This window comes from Schistocerca cancellata, chromosome 7 (assembly GCF_023864275.1).
Source record: "Schistocerca cancellata isolate TAMUIC-IGC-003103 chromosome 7, iqSchCanc2.1, whole genome shotgun sequence".
Lineage (NCBI taxonomy): Eukaryota > Metazoa > Arthropoda > Insecta > Orthoptera > Acrididae > Schistocerca > Schistocerca cancellata.
Window position 1 is genome coordinate 600,795,417 of NC_064632.1, and position 21,268 is coordinate 600,816,684.

A 21,268-nucleotide genomic window follows, 5' to 3' on the forward strand; every position below is an offset into this window, starting at 1 on the left:
GATGTTAACAAATTTCTTCTCTTCAGAAACGCTTTCCTTGCCATTGCCAGTCTACATTTTATATCCTTCCTACTTCGACCATAATCAGTTATTTTGCTCCCCAAATAGCAAATCTCCTTTACTACTTTAAGTGTCACATTTCCTAATCTAATTTTACTACATTCCATTATCCTCGTTTTGCTTTTGTTGATGTTCATTTTATATCCTCCTTTCAAGACACCGTCCATTCCGTTCAGCTGCTCTTCCAGGTTCTTTGCTGCCTCTGACAGAATTACAGTGTCATCGGCGAACCTCAAAGTTTTTATTTCTTCTCCATGGATTTTAATTCCTACTCCGAAATTTTCTTTTGTTTCCTTTACTGCTTACTCAATATACAGATTAAATAACATCCGGGATAGGCTACAACCCTGTCTCACTCCCTTCCCAACCTCTGCTTCCCTTTCATGCCCCTCGACTCTTATAACTGCCATCTGGTTTCTGTACAAATTGTTAATAGCCTTTCTATCCCTGTATTTTACCGCTGCCACCTTCAGAAAATGAAAGAGAGTATTACAATCAACATTGTCAAAAGCTTTCTCTAAGTCTACAAATGATAGAAACGTGGACTTACCGTTCCTTAATCTACACTCCTGGAAATTGAAATAAGAACACCGTGAATTCATTGTCCCAGGAAGGGGTAACTTTATTGACACATTCCTGGGGTCAGATACATCACATGATCACACTGACAGAACCACAGGCACATAGACACAGGCAACAGAGCATGCACAATGTCGGCACTAGTACAGTGTATATCCACCTTTCGCAGCAATGCAGGCTGCTATTCTCCCATGGAGACGATCGTAGAGATGCTGGATGTAGTCCTGTGGAACGGCTTGCCATGCCATTTCCACCTGGCGCCTCAGTTGGACCAGCGTTCGTGCTGGACGTGCAGACCGCGTGAGACGACGCTTCATCCAGTCCCAAACATGCTCAATGCGGGACAGATCCGGAGATCTTGCTGGCCAGGGTAGTTGACTTACACCTTCTAGAGCACGTTGGGTGGCACGGGATACATGCGGACGTGCATTGTCCTGTTGGAACAGCATGTTCCCTTGCCGGTCTAGGAATGGTAGAACGATGGGTTCGATGACGGTTTGGATGTACCGTGCACTATTCAGTGTCCCCTCGACGATCACCAGTGGTGTACGGCCAGTGTAGGAGATCGCTCCCCACACCATGATGCCGGGTGTTGGCCCTGTGTGCCTCGGTCGTATGCAGTCCTGATTGTGGCGCTCACCTGCACGGCGCCAAACACGCATACGACCATCATTGGCACCAAGGCAGAAGCGACTCTCATCGCTGAAGACGACACGTCTCCATTCGTCCCTCCATTCACGCCTGTCGCGACACCACTGGAGGCGGGCTGCACGATGTTGGGGCGTGAGCGGAAGACGGCCTAACGGTGTGCGGGACCGTAGCCCAGCTTCATGGAGACGGTTGCGAATGGTCCTCGCCGATACCCCAGGAGCAACAGTGTCCCTAGTTTACTGGGAAATGACGGTGCGGTCCCCTACGGCACTGCGTAGGATCCTACGGTCTTGGCGTGCATCCGTGCGTCGCTGCGGTCAGGTCCCAGGTCGACGGGCACGTGCACCTTCCGCCGACCACTGGCGACAACATCGATGTACTGTGGAGACCTCACGCCCCACGTGTTGAGCAATTCGGCGGTACGTCCAGCCGGCCTCCCGCATGCCCACTATACGCCCTCGCTCAAAGTCCGTCAACTGCACATACGGTTGACGTCCACGCTGTCGCGGCATGCTACCAGTGTTAAAGACTGCGATGGAGCTCCGTATGCCACGGCAAACTGGCTGACACTGACGGCGGCGGTGCACAAATGCTGCGCAGCTAGCGCCATTCGACGGCCAACACCGCAGTTCCTGGTGTGTCCGCTGTGCCGTGCGTGTGATCATTGCTTGTACAGCCCTCTCGCAGTGTCCGGAGCAAGTATGGTGGGTCTGACACACCGGTGTCAATGTGTTCTTTTTTCCATTTCCAGGAGTGTATTTTCTTTCTTCTAAGATAAGTCGTAGGGTCAGTATTGCCTCACGTGTTCCAACATTTCTACAGAATCCAAACTGATCTTCCCCGAGGTCGGCTTCTACCAGTTGTTCCATTCGTCTGTAAAGAAGTCGTGTTAGTATTTTGCTGCTGTCGCTTATTAAACTGATAGTTCGGTAATTTTCACATCTGTCAACACCTGTTTTCTTTGGGATTGGAATTATTAAATTCTTCTTGAAGTTTGTGGGTATTTCGCCTGTCTCATACATCTTGCTCTCCAGATGGTAGAGTTTTGTCAGGACTGGCTCTCCCAAGGCTGTCAGTAGTTCTAATGGAATGTTGTCTACTCCCGGGGCCTTGTTTCGACTCAGGTCTTTCAGTGCTCTGTCAAACTCTTCACGCAGTATCGTATCTCTCATTTCATCTTCCTCTACATTCTCTTCCATTTCTATAATATTGGCCTCAAGTACATTACCCTTCTATAGATCCTCTGTATTCTCCTTCCACCTTTCTGCTTTCCCTTCTTTGCTTAGAACTGGGTTTCCATCTGAGCTCTTGATGTTCATACAAGTGGCTCTTTTTTCTCCAAAGGTCTCTTTAATTTTCCTGTAGGCAGTATCTATCTTACCCCTAGTGAGATAAGCCTCTACATCCTTACATTTGTCCTCTAGCCATCCCTGCTTAGCCATTCTCATTTTTGAGACATTTGTATTCCTTTTTGTCTGCTTCATTTACTGCATTTTTATTTTTTCTTCTTTCATCAATTAAATTCAATATTTCTTCTGTTACCCAAGGATTTCTACTAGCCCTCGTCTTTTTACCTACTTGATCCTCTGCTGCCTTCACTAGTTCATCCCTCAGAGCTACCCATTCTTCTTCTACTGTATTTCTTTTCCCCATTCCTGTCAATTGTTCCCTTATGCTCTCCCTGAAACTCTGTACAACCTCTGGTTCTTTCAGTTTATCCAGGTCCCATCTCCTTAAATTCCCACCTTTTTGCATTTTCTTCAGTTTTAATCTATAGTTCATAACCAATAGATTGTGGTCAGAGTCCACATCTGCCCCTGGAAATGTCTTACAATTTAATACCTGGTTCCTAAATCTCTGTCTTACCATTATATAACCTATCTGATACCTTCTAGTATCTCCAGGATTCTTTCATGTATAGAACCTTCTTTTATGATTCTTGAACCAAGTGTTAGCTATGATTAAGTTATGCTCTGTCCAAAATTCTACCAGACGGCTTCCTCTTTCATTTCTTACGCCCAATCCATATTCACCTACTGTGTTTCCTTGTCTCCCTTTTCGTACTCTCGCATTCCAGTCACCCACGACTATTAAATTTTCGTCTCTCTTCACTATCTGAATAATTTCTTTTATTTCATCATACATTTCATCAATTTCTTCATCATCTTCACCACGTGGCTAGTAGAGAGAATAAAGTCATGGCAGTGTTTGAAGTCACAGACGGCTTCCATCAGTGGGGACTGCTAATTTATTGAAATGAAATGAGTCTGACAGTTCTACATTTTATAACAATTCCTGTAGGCCATTCCTTATAATACTGTTTGAATATTGTACATTTGGTCATATTTTTGTTGCACGAGTCACACCGGACAAACGAGAAACTCAAGCATTCAGGCACTTCGTAGCAACCATTAGTTTTCTTTAGATAGAACTGAGATGGAGTCAGAAACGGTCCCGGCCATTGTTCAGCATGTTGCACTGCATACCAGGCATACTTGATCAAATTCGTAAAGTGTGGCGTAGAAAACTGGTAAGGCACAAATGACTAGGGCTTAAGAATACTGTTCCGCTGATAAGCCTGAAATGAGAGAAAGATATATCGGAAATTATGTTATCTGATAATTTCTTGAAAAATGCTTTCCACTGTCGAAAAGTTCTTTATCGAGAGATTGAATTGATAGTTCCAGGCGGAATCCAGACTACATCTACAGATTTTTCGCTGTCCTCCACAAAACAGAGGTGTCGTTATGTCCAGACCATGAGACCAACAAAAACAATGAACTAGGTTCTGTAGCTGGAAGGAATACGGTTCGAACGAAGTGTTGAATTATTCTTTGCCATTGTTTCAGGTTTTGATAGACGATTTTTGTAACTAAACAGTCTATTTTTTTATTTTTGGTCCTAGTGTGCCTTGCGATTCTTGAAGACAGATGTACAGCTGCGGAAGCAGTGAACCACTGAATGCGTGGCATTATCGTGTATGAATGTGCCACTGCACTCATTGATTGTGCAACCGACTCCTCCTTTTTTTCGCCCCCAAATGATAAAGTGCGGTGTGCACGCAGTTCTTTCACGAAACCTGACTGATCAGCGTTATAAACAGCAGTTGCGGAGATAACAGCACGTTTCGTATTTACGTCAGCTATGAATACCTCTATAGCACTGTCTATCACTGGCAGTTGCTCAACACGTTTACGTGCCGTGAACATGGTACTTTTGCGACTACCTATTCTGTACGATTTCTTGGAACTGCGAATCCAGGTCGACGAAGCCTGGAAATTAGCAATGTTCATGTCAGATGCAATTCGGAGGGGCAGTCTTGTAGATCTCCATCGGTAACGGTGCATAACCTCTCAAGAGCAGTTCTAAATCTTTCGAACAGTTTTTTATTCCCTTTGGCGCATATTTCTTACTTCATGCAGTTTGTTCCACCATTTGTGCCGTTCACGATCCGACTTCACCAAACGAAAACGCCTTTGCACACTGCGTTAACTTGAAGCGTTTTTACCCTCCTTCGTTTAACCAACATTTCATTGTCTTTTCATTGTCTCCGAAAGCTGTTGCAGTACGTTTTTTTCTTTTTAGGCTTGGAAGGAATTCTTCCTGAAAACTATTACTTGCACAACTGACGTCGTCCAAACCACAATTCATGGAATCGTCACACTTATTTCCTACTTATTTTAACGTATCCACATTTTCAGACGAAATGTCGATATCATTTGAATGAATGTCGAGGACGTCAACTAACAAGTGACACATATGTACGTCCCCAGGAGAAGTAGATGATTCCGACTGGAAAGCCCGTTCCTGTACCCTTGATGACTGCACGACACAAAGCTTTACGCCTCGCCTGGACCCGTCAACACGGACATTACGCCTCGTATGGGCCCGTCACTGGACTGCTGATGAAACATGTTCCCTGGTCACACGAGTCTCGTTTAAAATTGTATCGAGTGGAAGGAGGTATGGAGACAACCCTATGATTCCATGGGCCCTTCGTATCAGCGGGGAACTGTTCAAGCTGGTGCAGGCTCTGTATTGGTGTGGGCCGTGTGCAGTTGGAGTGATATCGGACCCATAATACGTCTAGGTACGAATCTGACCCGTGACACGTACGTAAGCATCCTGTCTGATCACCTGCATCGACTCATGTGCATTGTCCATTCGAACGGACGTGGGCAATTCCAGCAGGACAATGCGACACCCCACACGTCCAGAATTGTTACAGACTGGCACCAGGTATACTCTTCTGAGTTTACACACTTCTGGTGGCCACCACACTCTCCACACATGAACGTTATTGAGCACGTCTGGGATGCCTCGCAACGTGCTGTTCAGAAGAGATCTCCACCCCTTCATACTGTTACGGATTTATGGACATGATGTCAGTTCTCTCCAGCACTACTTCAGACATTAGTCGAGTCTATGCCACGTCGTGTTGCGGCACTTCTGCGTGCCGCTTGGGCCCTACATGATATTAGGCAAGTGTACCAGTTTCCTTGGCTCATCAGTGTATAAACATGCTTCGTAAGTATTATAGACTGGTGGGAATAGACGACGCTTAAAATATTGTCAGTCAGATTACTAACTTGAACCATGAGCCATACATTCCGATCTCTAGTTAGATTTCGATTTCTGAGATATTTCTGTTACCTGTTGGGGAGTGTGTGTGTGGGGGGGGGGGGCAATTGTGTCATTTTCATTTCATACCACTGCCAAAATTCCTTAATTCCACTTCCAAAACTTCTTAATTCATGCATATTCTGGAAACATTTAGTGACGCGATGTGTACCATTACACACATGGATCCTTTCCCAGACAGACCGGTTCCATCCTTAGACATCTTTGCTCTAGAGCGCTAGCATCGCTGACGGGGAAGCCCCATTGTATGAGAAGTGTGTGGTCTGGCTCCTGCCGGTTTTCGCTGATGCAGTTAGTGAGTTCAGCCTCAGCAAGCCTGCAAGGCAGTTCTCGTTTCTCGGGTGCTCGCACACCACGCGGTCGTGTGTAAATATGAAACAGTTTTGGGGAAAGATTAATATCTTGCAAATAATATAATTTTCTTATTTACTGATACATGGCGAGATATTTGGAGCCCTGTCGGAGCCCTCATAAAGAGACGATTGTGAGTGAGGGTATCTTGTGAGATCGGGTACAGAAGTTATAAATCAATGGAACTGCGGATTTTCAAATTCAGAAAGGACTGTTAAATTAAATCCCACCGTAAAGAACCTACCAGCAATGGCAAACTCGATTCGGACGATGTTAAGTAAATGAATGTGGATGCAGAGTGTGTGGTTAGGCTTGTAGGTACAGTCTTGCTGGTGTTTGAAATAATACTTTTCACCTCATCGTATTAACGATAGCATTTTAATGCGAATTATGAACAGAATTATTGGAGTTTCAGATAGGCCGCGTGTCAGCAGGCACATCACAGGCAACTTTCCCGTAGCGCCATGTGTTACCTTGACTGTGAGTTCGCCTTCCAAGCTGTCGTATCTATTTCAGACAGACAGAAATACGTGTTGTGTCTTATTGAAGGAGGAGCGACTTATAGGTGTGTGTTGCCAGTTTTGACTTATGGTGGTGAGGCACGAGTTTTTAATGTGGAAGCTACTCGAGGAACAGTGGTGAAATGCTTACTGGGGATTTTCAGTACGGAGAAATAGGAAAACATATAAATGGTCGTGGGAAGAGACTGAGCATCGAGTACAGAATTACGATGGCAATGAAAATGTAATAGTGGTCGGCTAGACATACGGATGGGAAATGGAACAAGAAAGTCCTCTGGACCGCAGTAAGCTTTAACAACATATGGTGCCCAAGTAGGAGGCGTATAGTCAGCTACAGGAAACATGTAGGACTACCTAAATCTATGTGAGCAGTTGAGTATCATAATTTAATGTAAAATTATATACAAGACCTAAATCCAGCAGTGGACATGAGAGTGCTACTATTGATGATGATAATGATGTCGAAGCTGCCTAAACTGATCAATGTAGAGATGATACTGTCCTGCAGCTGCTCATGAACAGTAAGTAATCCAAGTACTTCAAGTTATTTGAATAGTTCAGTCCTATAATCACAAAGCCTCTTATGTCTACTTAGTTCACAGCAAACTTACTTTGTATTGCACTTCATAGAAAACTGGCTCTCCTTCTCCTGTTACGTTTTCGAACGATATTCTGATCTTTAGAGAATTGTAATTAACTTCAGTTACATCTGGCGCATTCCCTAATACCTTGTAGGCTGAAAAGTAAACAAATAATGGCCCATTAATCACAAACATAGAAACTGATGGTGAAATATAATGAGTGACTAAAGATACCCCTTTGGAAAGCTTAGAAAGCAGATATATTTTGCAAGAAATGCGATATATTTTCAATATCATCCATTTTTTACTAATTTATCGTCATTAAAAGGAGCATTGAAATCTAAACATATGCCGGAGTGGCCGTGCGGTTCTGGGCGCTACAGTCTGGAGCTGCGTGACCGCTACGGTCGCAGGTTCGAATCCTGCCTCGGGCATGGATGTGTGTGATGTCCTTAGGTTAGTTAGGTTTAAGTAGTTCTAAGTTCTAGAGGACTGATGACCACAGCAGTTAAGTCCCATGGTGCTCAGAGCCATTTGAACCATTTTATTGGTCAAAACAGAGAGATATACAGGGTGTTACAAAAAGGTACGGCCAAACTTTCAGGAAACATTCCTCACACACAAAGAAAGAAAATATGTTATGTGGACATATGTCCGGAAACGCTTACTTACCATGTTATTACTTCTCTTCAAATCACATTAATCATGGAATGGAAACACACAGCAACAGAACGTACCAGCGTGACTTCAAACACTTTGTTACAGGAAATGTTCAAAATGTCCTCCGTTAGCGAGGATACATGCATCCACCCTCCGTCGCATAGAATCCCTGATGCGCTGGTGCAGCCCTGGAGAATGGCGTATTGTATCACAGCCGTCCACAATACGAGCACGAAGAGTCTCTACATTTGGTACCGGGGTTGCGTAGACAAGACCTTTCAAATGCCCCCATAAATGAAAGTCAAGAGGGTTGAGGTCAGGAGAGCGTGGAGGCCATTGAGTTGGTCCGCCTCTACCAATCCATCAGTCACCGAATCTGTTGTTGAGAAGCGTACGAACACTTGGACTGAAATGCGCAGGAGCTCCACCGCGCATGAACCACATGTTGTGTCGTACTTGTAAAGGCACATGTTCTAGCAGCACAGGAAGAGTATCCCGTATGAAATCATGATAACGTGCTCCATTGAGCGTAGGTGGACGAAACTAAAATGAGCTCTAACATGGAAATTAAGCGTTTCCGGACACATGTCCACATAACATCTTTTCGTTATTTGTGTGTGAGGAATGTTTCCTGAAAGTTTGGCCGTACCTTTTTGTAACACTCTGTATAGTGGCAGGTGGAAACATTAAAAGCAGTGCATCTGAAGTGAAAACTAAAGGTACAAGCCGTGACCAGGACCTGTTTCTGCCTGGCTGTCTCGCTTTTCACGAGTCGTCTCCTCAAAAGTAGCGTATCTAGCCAGGTGTCCCTTCTAGACTGAGGCCAATCCTCAGCGACACTCAGTGTTCCCTCTTTTGTATCAAACTTTTATATGAAAAGACTGTCACACCAATCATAAAAGTAGACAGCAAACGATTTGAGGTGGGATGTCATCACTAATTTACTGAACTAGGGCAATTGTTGTATATTTATTTGATACATGCAATCAAAAGATTATATGGAAACCATTGCTGGTTACATTAATGTGACTCTGAAATGTAATTAATACATCTACATATATGTATATAATTTTCAAACAATTGTGTGGTGTTTGACAGAAAAAAATTGCTTAAATGCCTTTGTGCACGCTGTAATTAGTATAATTGAGTAGTATGGATATGCCAGGGCCGGAATACTTTGCACTTAAATAGTCTTGAAAACTGCAGGTGTGCTACAAATTTCACATCTTTAGTACTCATGAGATAAAAGCCATGTCCACCTCCATCTATGATCATATAACATGTAATATGATCATGTAACCATGATATCAATAAGTTACATCTCTCTCTTCCAGTCACTGTGCAGAATTTTAACATGAAATGGCCATTCACTGTACAATAACTTAAAATGTACACTTTAAAGGTTATTAAAAAGAAACAGCCGTTCTCACTGCAGCCCCAAAGCAGTTGTCTTGGCAATGTTTAAAAGTATCCAAACAATATAAATTTTTGCACCTTATTAAAAAATATTAGTCGAAAAATATACATTAAAAGAGTAACTTATAGTATAGCTTTATCTACAATACGTCTACAAAATATACACACAGTCTCATAAATACAAACATACACACACACATACAATCTTAAGCGCACAAGTCTGTATGCCATGAACTTACAGGTTTAGCAACACAGACCTGTGTTTAATGTTTGAAGTCTGCACCATACATGCTGTAAGGAGTAATGGTCCGACAAATCAAGTATTTCCTACGTCTAAATTGCTCTCAAGTAACACACAGAGTACTCAACATCTAACATTTCTGGAACAATAGGTCACAAAACAAAACAAAAAAATGTAATGTTTACATCAAATGTCGAAATGTTAAATACAACATGCACACATATCCAACAAAATTGGTCCCATCCTCAAATTAAGTGTAGCGATGCTATTTCCATGCATATCTAGTTACAAAATACATATGGCTGGAACATAAAATGGTAAACTGGCAGTTGACACTTAAATTTAGGTGTCAGTGATGTAATGTAGGAAACGTACCCTGAATATGCTTACAACCGCAGGAAACGCAAGTTGGCTAAGCAGACAACCGCACAAACAAACAGGCAACTGAGTTACTGCCAGGTACTGGAAGCCTGCAATTAACTCCAATTTTTTCGACCTACACTTGATTTAAGGCACAATAGATTCCAAAATTAAATATTTCCATACCAAAATTATTGTATGGCGCTCTTCAAGTGTTGCAATGGTATGTGTACATCTAACATACGAAAAGGGTGTTGGCATTTAATTAGATGTATGTTATTTCTGGTTTGTAGAACAAACTGTCATCATCAAATGTTTTTAGAAGTTTTTCAGTATTTTTTCACCTTAGCAAGACAATATTAAAGGGGAAGAAGATAATGTATCACATTCTACACAAGAAAAATATAAACTATGATACAAATTGACAATTATTGTTTTTAATTGCAAATAGTGCACGCCTACTCAAGGTTATGTACAAAACCAACTTTCTAGAAACACTGCACTATTTAGCAAACAAAACTAAGGTGCCAAGGCCCTTCAAAACGTTTACAGTCTGTATTTACCACAAACAACTACTAAATGATACCAACAATATAATTCTACTCATGTCATAAACTCCTAAGTAGTGGACTTATTAGGAGCTGTGGATTCCTCAGTAGAATCGTTTACCGTGAACTGGAAGTTGTCACCAGAACGAGTGACAGAAACATTATAAATTCTCCTTTAGGGTGAATGCTTCGTTATATTTATAGTTAAGTGCTATTATCAGGCTTGATGGGTCTTCCGGTCTGGGGAGATGAACTGCGTGTCTACAGTCAGCCGATACATTCTGGACTAATATGATTTGACAACTGAAACCTACTTGCCCACATGCTTGTTGACATTTAGGTTACGATGACGTATTTCGCTAAGATACGCCGTGTGCACGCTGCCCGTAACTGGCAGTTCATTACTCTCGTCGTTATGTGAGTGACCATTATTCGATTACTTTGATATAGTGTGATGTCGACCTCTGCCGAGGTTGTTCTTTTGAAATGACAATAAAATGAAGACCCTAGGCTGTCGACAGGCATTGATATACATCAACGGGGACAGTTGAAAATGTGTGCCCTGATGAGGACTCGAACCCTGGATCTCCTGCTTACAGACGCTCTATCCATCTGAGCCACCGAGGACACAGATGATAGTGCGAAGGTAGGCCTTGCCAAAGAGAGACGTTATATCATAGGGTCCAACAGGTTTGCTTTCATGGAGCATCCATTGACGAATAGTCTCGCTGCAGTGAGTCTAAAAGTGCACCCATAAAAGTACGATCCAGTTTGTGTGTTGTGTGAAGGCAGTGACAAAATGGTGATGAAGGTTTTTCTTGTCACATCAATATTCCTTACTTGGGAGGAGTGACCATCACGGATGAGTAGAATATGCGAATTCTCTATTGGCTTTGGTTTTTCAACAAAATGTTTCAACCATTCCACGAATAGGTTTGCTTGAAACCAACCAGATGGGTGGGCTCTCGAGGAGGAGCATCTTTCATAAGAACGTCTGCCATATTAGTTCTCCGGAATATGAACATCGGGGGAACATAAGAACCTCCCGCACTCATCGAACAGATGACCGTTACCAGAGACCCACGCTCTGCAGCAGTCAGAGAACAAATTTGGCGTTTACCTCTGCTTGCAGTTACTTGCGGTATCTTAGTATGAACTACACTAAGGCCTGTTTCGTCGACGTTCCATACACGATCTTCTGGATATTTATGTTTCTGGTATTCAGCTTGTAGCAAGTCATAGCATGAGTTAACTCTCTCACGGGTAAATCCTTTTGCTCGAACATACGATGTTCCAGTTGGCTTTCTTATTGAAAGCCTATCTTGATGACGTCGAAGAAAACTGAAGTTTGTTGCAATTGCATTCCTAACTGCAAGTTGGTAGGCCATTTTTCGAACATCCATACCAGTGAAACCATAGAATTTGGCCTCCATGTACTGTAAGTAATCCACTACTTCACTTTCTAGGGCTGGTGGTAGAGCTGGTTTTCTTCCAAGCTCTTTAGTTTCAACATCTGCCACCTGTGAGGTATTAGGCTCACACACATACAGCCGCAGAGTTGTTTTTGTGGCAGCAAATAGTTTCGATGCTTTTTTAACTCCCATCGTTTTGCCTACGACAGCAGACATTGCCTCTCCCATTTTGTTTTTATCCCACACCTGCCTTTTGGGGGTTGGTTTAGGTGCCAGATTAGTCCTAGGCATCTGAAAACAAAAATAAAAACATTTTAGGGACTGCTTATAATATGGACCCCGGAGTCCACATTACAAGCACCAATGGGGGCCATATTACAGTCACCTACACCTTGTAAACTCGTGTAAACAACTTAAAAACGAAATAATACCACACCTTTTAATATATTTGAAACTGTTGCCAATACTTTCTGGGTTGTATGCATGGTGCTTACATCTAAGTATTAAACAATAATGGTACGTTAATATAGTGAAATTCACAAACCTCTCAAAGTTTTGAACAGGAGCACGGAAAATATAACCTCGCTGTCGCTCAGCCACTGTACTGACCTGCTTCCAGCGCTTCTACAGGCCAGTGAGGACACTGGTAGACTAGTTCTGCTGTCACCACTAGAGTCCAACTAAATGTTAGTAAGATATTAAGGGGGGCCATATTTGTTGCACGGGCCACATTACCACCACTTACTCTATATGTACTGAACTGTTAACCTGGTCTTCAATGAGATTCAGGTCAATACTAAGGAAGTTGCATTTTACTTGGGAGGCTAGAAGTAAGGGCATTTCGTGTGAGTGAAACCGTGTTGAGATGTTAAACCAAATTCAGGTAGTGAGACTACCAAAAGTCAGAATGACATATGAAGCTGATGCCTTGTAAGATCACTGAAATCACACCCTGCATGTTAAAACATACGCATATTTGAATATTAGCGTATTGTTAGTTGTTTCCGGCACTCAGTAGAAAACTGGGAAATTTTGTACATGGCAGTATGTGAAAGACCCACTTTTTTCTTTTTACTGTATTCTGCATTTGTCCATGTGAGTGTAACAAACAAAAAACCTGATGATCACTTGCTATCACGATCTGTACATCCACATGATTAGCGCTTAATAAAAAAAAGGTATTCCTCAGAATCTGTACAGCAATAACTTCCTAGCACGTTTCATATGGAAGCCTTCGATCAAAAATAAGATAAAGGCAGTTTAAATGAAGGCTGGAAATACCTTTACTGTGAGCGATGTACTGAACGTAAAAATGTTACAGAAATGCATACCACGCTCTACTCGCCTAAGTCAAATTATTTTTTGTGTTTGACTCTCATTGTTGGGTTCCGAGTCACGAATAATTTCTTTAAATGACGTCATAGTCGCCATTGACTGTAGAAATCATTTATTTCGCAACTGTAATTTTAGCCTTAAGGCTGTTTTAAATGTTAGTGCAAAAGCGGAAAAATGCATAAAAATGAAGCACACAGTGCATACACAGAACTGCTCGAACAAGCCTTGTATACAGTGGTAGGTAGTGCAGCACGGCGCTGGACTTTGAGATAGTGGGAAGTGAGCTGCGAGGTCGTGCTGAAGAGTCACGGCTTCGCTTTTTTATTCCGTTCCCAGGTATTACATGACCGTGTAACGAGGTCTGTTACCCACTTCGCTGACTCAGGTTGCAACGTTCTGCCGCTAGGGGCTTCCGAATTGTAGCGTGCATCATGGCGGTGTGGGGGAAAAACCGTGCTGTAATCCAGTTTCTAACCGCAGGAAACTTCATCTACACGTGAAGCACCCTCTCATCTACATCTACATCTACATACATACTCCGCAATCCATCATACGGTGCGTGGCGGAGGGTACCTCGTACCACAACTAGCATCTTCTCTCCTTGTTCCACTCCCAAACAGAACGAGGGAAAAATGACTGCCTACATGCCTCTGTATGAGGCCTAATCTCTCTTACCTTATCTTTGTCGTCTTTCCGCGAAATGTAAGCTGGCGGCAGTAAATTTGTACTGCAGTCAGCCTCAGATTCTGGTTCTCTAAATTTCCCCAGTAGCGATTCACGAAAAGAACGCCTCCTTTCCTCTAGAGACTCCCACCCGAGTTCCTGAAGCATATCCGTAACACTCGCGTGATGATCAAACTTACCAGTAACAAATCTAGCAGCCCGCCTCTGAATTGCTTCTGTGTCCTCCCTCAATCCGACCTGATAGGGATCCCAAACGCTCGAGCAGTACTCAAGAATAGGTCGCACCAGCGTTCTATAAGCGGTCTCCTTTACAGATGAACCACATCTTCCCAAAATTCTACCAATGAACCGAAGACCACCATCCGCCTTCCCCACAACTGCCATTACATGCTTGCCCCACTTCATATCGCTCTGCAATGTTACGCCCAAATATTTAATCGACGTAACTGTGTCAAGCGCTACACTGCTAATGGAGTATTCAAACATTACATGATTTTTTTCCTATTCATCTGCATTAATTTACATTTATCTATATTTAGAGTTAGTTGCCATTCTTTACACCAATCACAAATCCTGTCCAAGTCATCTTGTATCCTTCTACAGTCACTCAACGACGACACCTTCCCGTACATCACCGCATCATCAGCAAAAACCCGCACATTGCTATCCACCCTATCCAAAAGATCATTTATGTAGATAGAAAACAACAGCGGACCTACCACACTTCCCTGGGGCACTCCAGATGATACCCTTACCTCCGATGAACACTCACCATCGAGGACAAGGTACTGGATTCTATTACCTAAGAAGTCTTCGAGCCACTCACATACTTGGGAACATGTATGCCGCTAGAACTCAGCAATCAGTCAAGTCAAAACAAGCTCCGGTGACAAAAAAAGTAAAGGTAGTAACATTAAGAGTGCAACGAGAACTCCACTGTTAAATGTAGTTAGTGAAGTTTATTTCGTTTAAAACGCTTTCTCTTTCAGCATGCCAGTACCTGTCCTCACACGAGCAACAATCCACTCTTGTATTAGCTGTCATCGATCATCCTCCACAAAGTACCGACTTGGCATCATCCGATTTTCATCTGTTTCCAAAACTTAGAGACCACCTTCGACGACTTCACTCTGATAGTGATGAAATGGCGGCAGCAGAGCTGAGGTTGTGGCTCCGTCACAGAAGCCAAACATCCCACAGCGACGGAATCAACAAAGTGGTCTCTCGTTGAGAGAAATGTGTTCCCGCCAGGGTGACTATTTTGAGAAACAAATATGTAGACTTAAAGGATAAAGAGGTAGAATGTTAGTGAAGTTTATTTCATTTAAAACGCGTTAATAGTTTCCACATTACTTTTTAGCGCCACTTCATAATATAAAACTGACATGCTATAAAATGAGTAATTAGTAATCAAACCGTCCTCGGTCTCGGGTTCCAAACGTGCCACCAGTTAAATTTCAGTGAATAATCTACATTGGCGACTGAAAGCTTCCAGCATTAGAAGTCACCCTTAAGCTGCCAACAGCCTTGTCAAAGATGGCGGACGAGCAGTTCAGTGCACACGGTCTCTGCCGTGCGGGATTAGCCGAGCGGTCTCAGGGGCTTCAGTCGTGGACTGTGCGGCTGGTCCCGGCGGAGGTTCGAGTCCTCCCTCGGGCATGGGTGTGTGTCTGTCCTTAGGATAATTTAGGTTAAGTAGTGTGTAAGCTTAGGGACTCATGACCTTAGCAGTTAAGTCCCATAAGATTTCACACACATTCGAATTCGAACACTCAGTCTCTTCCCCATGAGGTGGAAAACCGCCTCAAAAGGCGGAAGAATCAGCAATGATCAACGGCATGAGGATACAGAAAGCAATGGAAACCACTGCATTAAAGACAATTCACGTGGCCGGCCGGAGTGGCAGAACGGTTCTAGGCGCTACAGTCTGGAACTGCGCGACCGCTACGGTCGCAGGTTCGAATCCTGCCTCGGGCATGGATGTGTGTGATGTCCTTAGGTTACTTAGGTTTAAGTACTTCTAAGTTCTAAGGGACTGATGACCTCAGAAGTCCCACAGTTCTCACAGCCATCTGAACCATTTTTGAACAATTCACGTGTATCCACAGGACATGTGGCATGTAATTCAAGAAGTATCATCATGATGATCTGTCCATTGGCAAAAGATTCCGGAATAGTGCCCCACTCGTATCTCCATAGGAGGGGGGGGGGGGGTACACGAGGAAAAGATTCAGTAGCCAACGGAAGGATAACGTTCTACGAGTCGGATCGTGGAATGTTAGAAGCTTCAACGTGGTAGGGAAGTTAGAAAATCTGAAAGGGAAATGCAAAGGCGCAGTCTAAATATAGTAGGGGTCAGTCAAGTGAAATGGAAAGATGACAAGGATTTTTGGCCAGATGTGTATATCAACAGCTGCACAAAATGGTATAATGAGAGTAGGATTCGTTATGAATATGAAGGTAGGGCAGAGAGTGAATTACCTTGAACAGTCCAGTGATAGGCTTGTTCGTATCACAATCGACGGCAAACCAACGCCGGCAACGATTGTTCAGGTACACATGCCGATGTCGCAAGTCGAATATGAAAAGATAGGGAAAGTACGAGTGCAGTTCAATAAGTAATGCAACACATTTTTTTTCTGAAACAGCATTGAAATACACCAGGTTATTCCCCAATCTTTTAGCTACACAACACTATTTTTCAACGTAATCTCCATTCAATGCTACGGCCTTACGCCACCTTGAAATGAGGGCCTGTATGCCTGGACGGTACCATTCCACTGGTCGATGTCGGAGCCAACGGCGTACTGCATCAATAACTTCTTCATCATCCGCGTAGTGCCTCCCACGGATTGCGTCCTTCATTGGGCCAAACATATGGAAATCCGACGGTGCGAGATCGGGGCTGTAGGGTGCATGAGGAAGAACAGTGCACTGAAGTTTTGTGAGCTCCTCTCGGGTGCGAAGACTTGTGAGAGGTCTTGCGTTGTCATGAAGAAGGGGAAGTTCGTTCAGATTTTTGTGCCTACGAACACGCTGAAGTCGTTTCTTCAATTTCTGAAGAGTAGCACAATACACTTCAGAGTTGATCTTTTGACCATGGGGAAGGACATCGAACAGAATAACCCCTTCAGCGTCCCAGAAGACTGTAACCATGACTTTACCGGCTGAGGGTATGGCTTTAAACTTTTTCTTGGTAGGGGAGTGGGTGTGGCGCCACTCCATTGATTGCCGTTTTGTTTCAGGTTCGAAGTGATGAACCCATGTTTCATCGCCTGTAACAATCTTTGACAAGAAATTGTCACCCTCAGCCACATGACGAGCAAGCAATTCCGCACAGATGGTTCTCCTTTGCTCTTTATGGTGTTCGGTTAGACAACGAGGGACCCAGCGGGAACAAACCTTTGAATATCCCAACTGGTGAACAATTGTGACAGCACTACCAACAGAGATGTCAAGTTGAGCACTGAGTTGTTTGATGGTGATCCGTCGATCATCTCGAACGAGTGTGTTCGCACGCTCCGCCATTGCAGGAGTCACAGCTGAGCACGGCCGGCCAGCACGCGGGAGATCAGACAGTCTCGCTTGACCTTGCAGCGATGATGACACACGCTTTGCCCAACGACTCACCGTGCTTTTGTCCAATGCCAGATTACCGTAGACATTCTGCAAGCGCCTATGAATATCTGAGATGCCCCGGTTTTCCGCCAAAAGAAACTCGATCACTGCCCGTTGTTTGCAACGCACATCCGTTACAGACGCCATTTTAACAGCTCTGTACAGCGCTGCCACCTGTCGGAAGTCAATGAAACTATACGAGACGAAGCGGGAATGTTTGAAAATATTCCACAAGAAATTTGCGGTTCTTTCAACCTAAATTGGCCGAGAAAAAAAAATGTGTTTCATTACTTATTGAACTGCCCTCGTATATGAGGGTACTGCTAGGGCTATGAGTACGTAAGGGAGGATAAAACCTAATAGTCATGGAGGACTGGAATTCTGTTGTATAAAAGCAGCAGAAGAAAAGCTTACAGGAGAATATGTGCTTAGGACAACGAATGAGAGAGGAGAAAGATTAATTGCGTAGTAGCGAATTCTCTGTTCAAGAATCACAAGAAGAGAACGTATACTTGGAAAAGGCTTGCTGATAAGGGAAGACTTCAGTTGATTACATCATGGTCAGGCAGAGATTCCGAAATCAGATAATGGGTTGTAAGCCTTACACAGGAGCAGGTATAACTAAGATCACAATATAGTTGTGATGAAGAGGATGAGGTTAAAGAGGTTAGTCAGGAAGAATCAATACGCAAAGAAGTGGGATACAGAAGTAGTGAGGAATGACGAGATGTGCTTGAAGTTCTCTAAGGTTATAGAAACAACAATAAGGAACAGCTCAATACCCAGTACAGTTGAAAAGGAATGGAGATCTCCAAAAACGAAAACCACATAAGATGGAGAGAAAAACACCGTTACACAGAAGGTAACTGCGAAAAAACCATGGTTGGTTCAAATGGCTCTGAGCACTACGGGACTCAACTGCTGTGGTCATCAGTCCCCTAGCACTTAGAACTAATTAAACCTAACTAACCTAAGGACATCACACACATCCATGCCCGAGGCAGGATTCGAACCTGCGACCGTAGCAGCAGCACGGCTCCGGACTGGAGCGCCTAGAACCGCACGATCACCGCGGCCGGCGAAGAAACCATGGGTAACAGAAGAAATGCTTCAGTTGATTGATGAAAGAAGGAAGTACAAAAATGTTCACGGAAGTTCAGGAATACAGAAGTACGTACAAGTCACCGCGGAACGAAATATATAAGAAGTGCAGGGAAGCTAAGACGAAACGGCTGCATAAAAAAGGGGAAAAATTGGAAAAGAAATTATTGTCGGAGGCATTCAGCATACAGTAAAGTCAAAACAAGCTCCGGTAACAAAAAAAGTAAAGGTAGTAACATTAAGAGTGCAACGAGAATTCCACTGTTAAATGCAGAAGACAGAGCGAATGCGTAGAAGAGTACTTTCAAGGCCTCTATGAGGGGGAAGATCTGTCTGATGTGATAGAAGAAGCACAGGATTCGATTTAGAACAGATAGGGCATCCAGTATTAGAATCAGAATTTGAAAGAGCTTTGGAGGACTTAAGATCGAAGAAGGTAGAAGTGATGGGTAAGATTCCATCAGAAATGAGTGTGTAGAGTGTATGACACACCATGTGGCATTCGGAAAAATGTCATCCACACAATTCCAAAGACTGCAAGAGTTGACATGTGCGAGAATTATGGCACGACTAGCTTAACAGCTCAGGCATCCAAGTTTCAGACAAGAATAATATACAGAAGATTGGAAAAGAAAATTGAGGATGTGTTAGAAGACGACCAATTCGGCTTTCGAAAAGGTAAAGGCACCAGAGAGGCAATTCTGAACTTGCGGTTGATGAAATGAAATGTCGTGTGGCTAGGGCCTCCCGTCGGGTAGACCGTTGGCCGGGTGCAGGTATTTCGAGTTGACGCCACTTCGGCGATCTGCGGGTCGATGGGGATGAAATGATGATGATTAGGACAACACAACACCCAGTCCCTGAGTGGAGAAAATCTCCGACCCAGCCAGGAATCGAACCCGGGCCCTTAGGACTGACAGTCTGTCACGCTAACGACTCAGCTACCGGGGGCGGACTGCGGTTGATAATGGAAGCAAGACTAAAGATGAAATCAATACACGTTCATAGAATTTCTCGACGTACAAAAGGCGTTCAACAATGTAAAATGGTGCAAGATGTTCGAAATTCCGAGAAAAATAGGGGTAAGCTATAGGGAGAGACGGGTAATATACAATACATGAAACCAGTCTGAAGACTGATGACTCAAAAAAAAGTACACGTCTTACACAACGTGTGTTAAAGGCTTGCCGATAGCTGTCATAGAGATTCCTAAGGCTGTTCAATTTTCCGATGATCCGAAGGTAATTATAATGCGTCACGGTATACTTGGCACCAATTCTGTACATGCACTCTGTGCTTCATTGTTGTTGTTGCATTTTTTACCTTTTGCAATATCACTTGATAATGAGCTTAAGGCCAAAATCACAGCTGTTAAATAAATAATTTTTACAGTCAACAGCGAATATCACGTCCTTTAAAAATATTTTCTGTGGAATCACAGATTATCTGAGTTCTTCGCAAGTAAATATCGTAAATTTAGCCTGATATTTCCACAAATATTAAGGATAGCTTGTGTGAGGAAAGTAACGTATTCACTAAGGATTCTACTAAATGTATGTCGTACGTAAAATACTCTCCAAGTAATCACAAAAACACGCTAAGCAGCTAGTACTCGTGTGCACAGTACAAAATATCAGAAACTTGTGACTCTTCAGTTTCTCCCGGCGTATTTGTTGGTCGAAGAGTCCACGCATGTACTGCCACTTCATAGTGTCGAACGGGCACATGTTTCGGCGCTCGTACACGTCGCCTTCGTCAGGTGCGCTGACGAACGCAGCTCCTGAGGGCGGGCGGCCGCCTTGTACCCCCTCCCCTCCCCCTCCCCCTCCCCCGACAGGCCGTCCTCGCCGCGGTCGGCGCCCGCGGGCGCGCGTCGGCAGTCGCGGAGACGCAGGCGTCGGCGTCGGCGTCGGCGTCGGCGTCTGTGGCTGCGTCGCTGCAGCTGCTACATCCGCCCTGCTCGCCACATCGTGTCTCCTTAATTATATTCAGTGCCGGTTCCCATGCCTTGCTAAGATTATAACCGCAGTCTCGGTTGATGAGTTCCTCTCTGCTGCTCATTTCGATGGCTTCTCTGACAACGCTGTCTCAGCATTTAGCAGTGTGGGCCAAGATCTTGGTACGCTCGTGATCCATCTCGTGTTCTTCGGACAAACAGTGCTCTGCGACCACCAACTTGTTAGGATACTTCAGTCGTGTGTGGCTTTGACGTTCTCAGCAGCGATCTTCGATAGTTCTCACTGTCTGTCCAATATAACTCTTACCACACTGAGAGAGAATCTGGTATATTCCAGCCTTCCACAATCCGAGATTATCTTTCACACTTCCCAATAATGCTCGTGTTTTATTGGGCGGGCAAAAGACAGTTTTAACTCGGTGTTTATTTAAGAAAGAATAATACATAAACAGTGAGAGTCAGGAGCAGAAAGTGTCTGAGGCTTCTTTCGGACCCTTGTTGACCAGTGACGTGTGCCAGTTGAAGATCGCAAAACGAAAGCTGATGTTTTAA

The 21,268-nt window shown here is 43.8% G+C and overlaps 1 protein-coding gene across 2 annotated transcripts in view; it reads right to left on the minus strand.

Moving 5' to 3' along the window:
• Window positions 1-21,268, minus strand: part of LOC126092026 (uncharacterized) — a 489,900-nt gene that overhangs the window by 181,168 nt on the left and 287,464 nt on the right. For both annotated transcript variants that reach the window (XM_049907420.1, XM_049907421.1), the window contains one exon: window positions 7,415-7,539. In XM_049907420.1, the coding sequence (XP_049763377.1) occupies window positions 7,415-7,539 (125 nt within the window). The remainder of the gene's footprint in view (window positions 1-7,414; window positions 7,540-21,268) is intronic.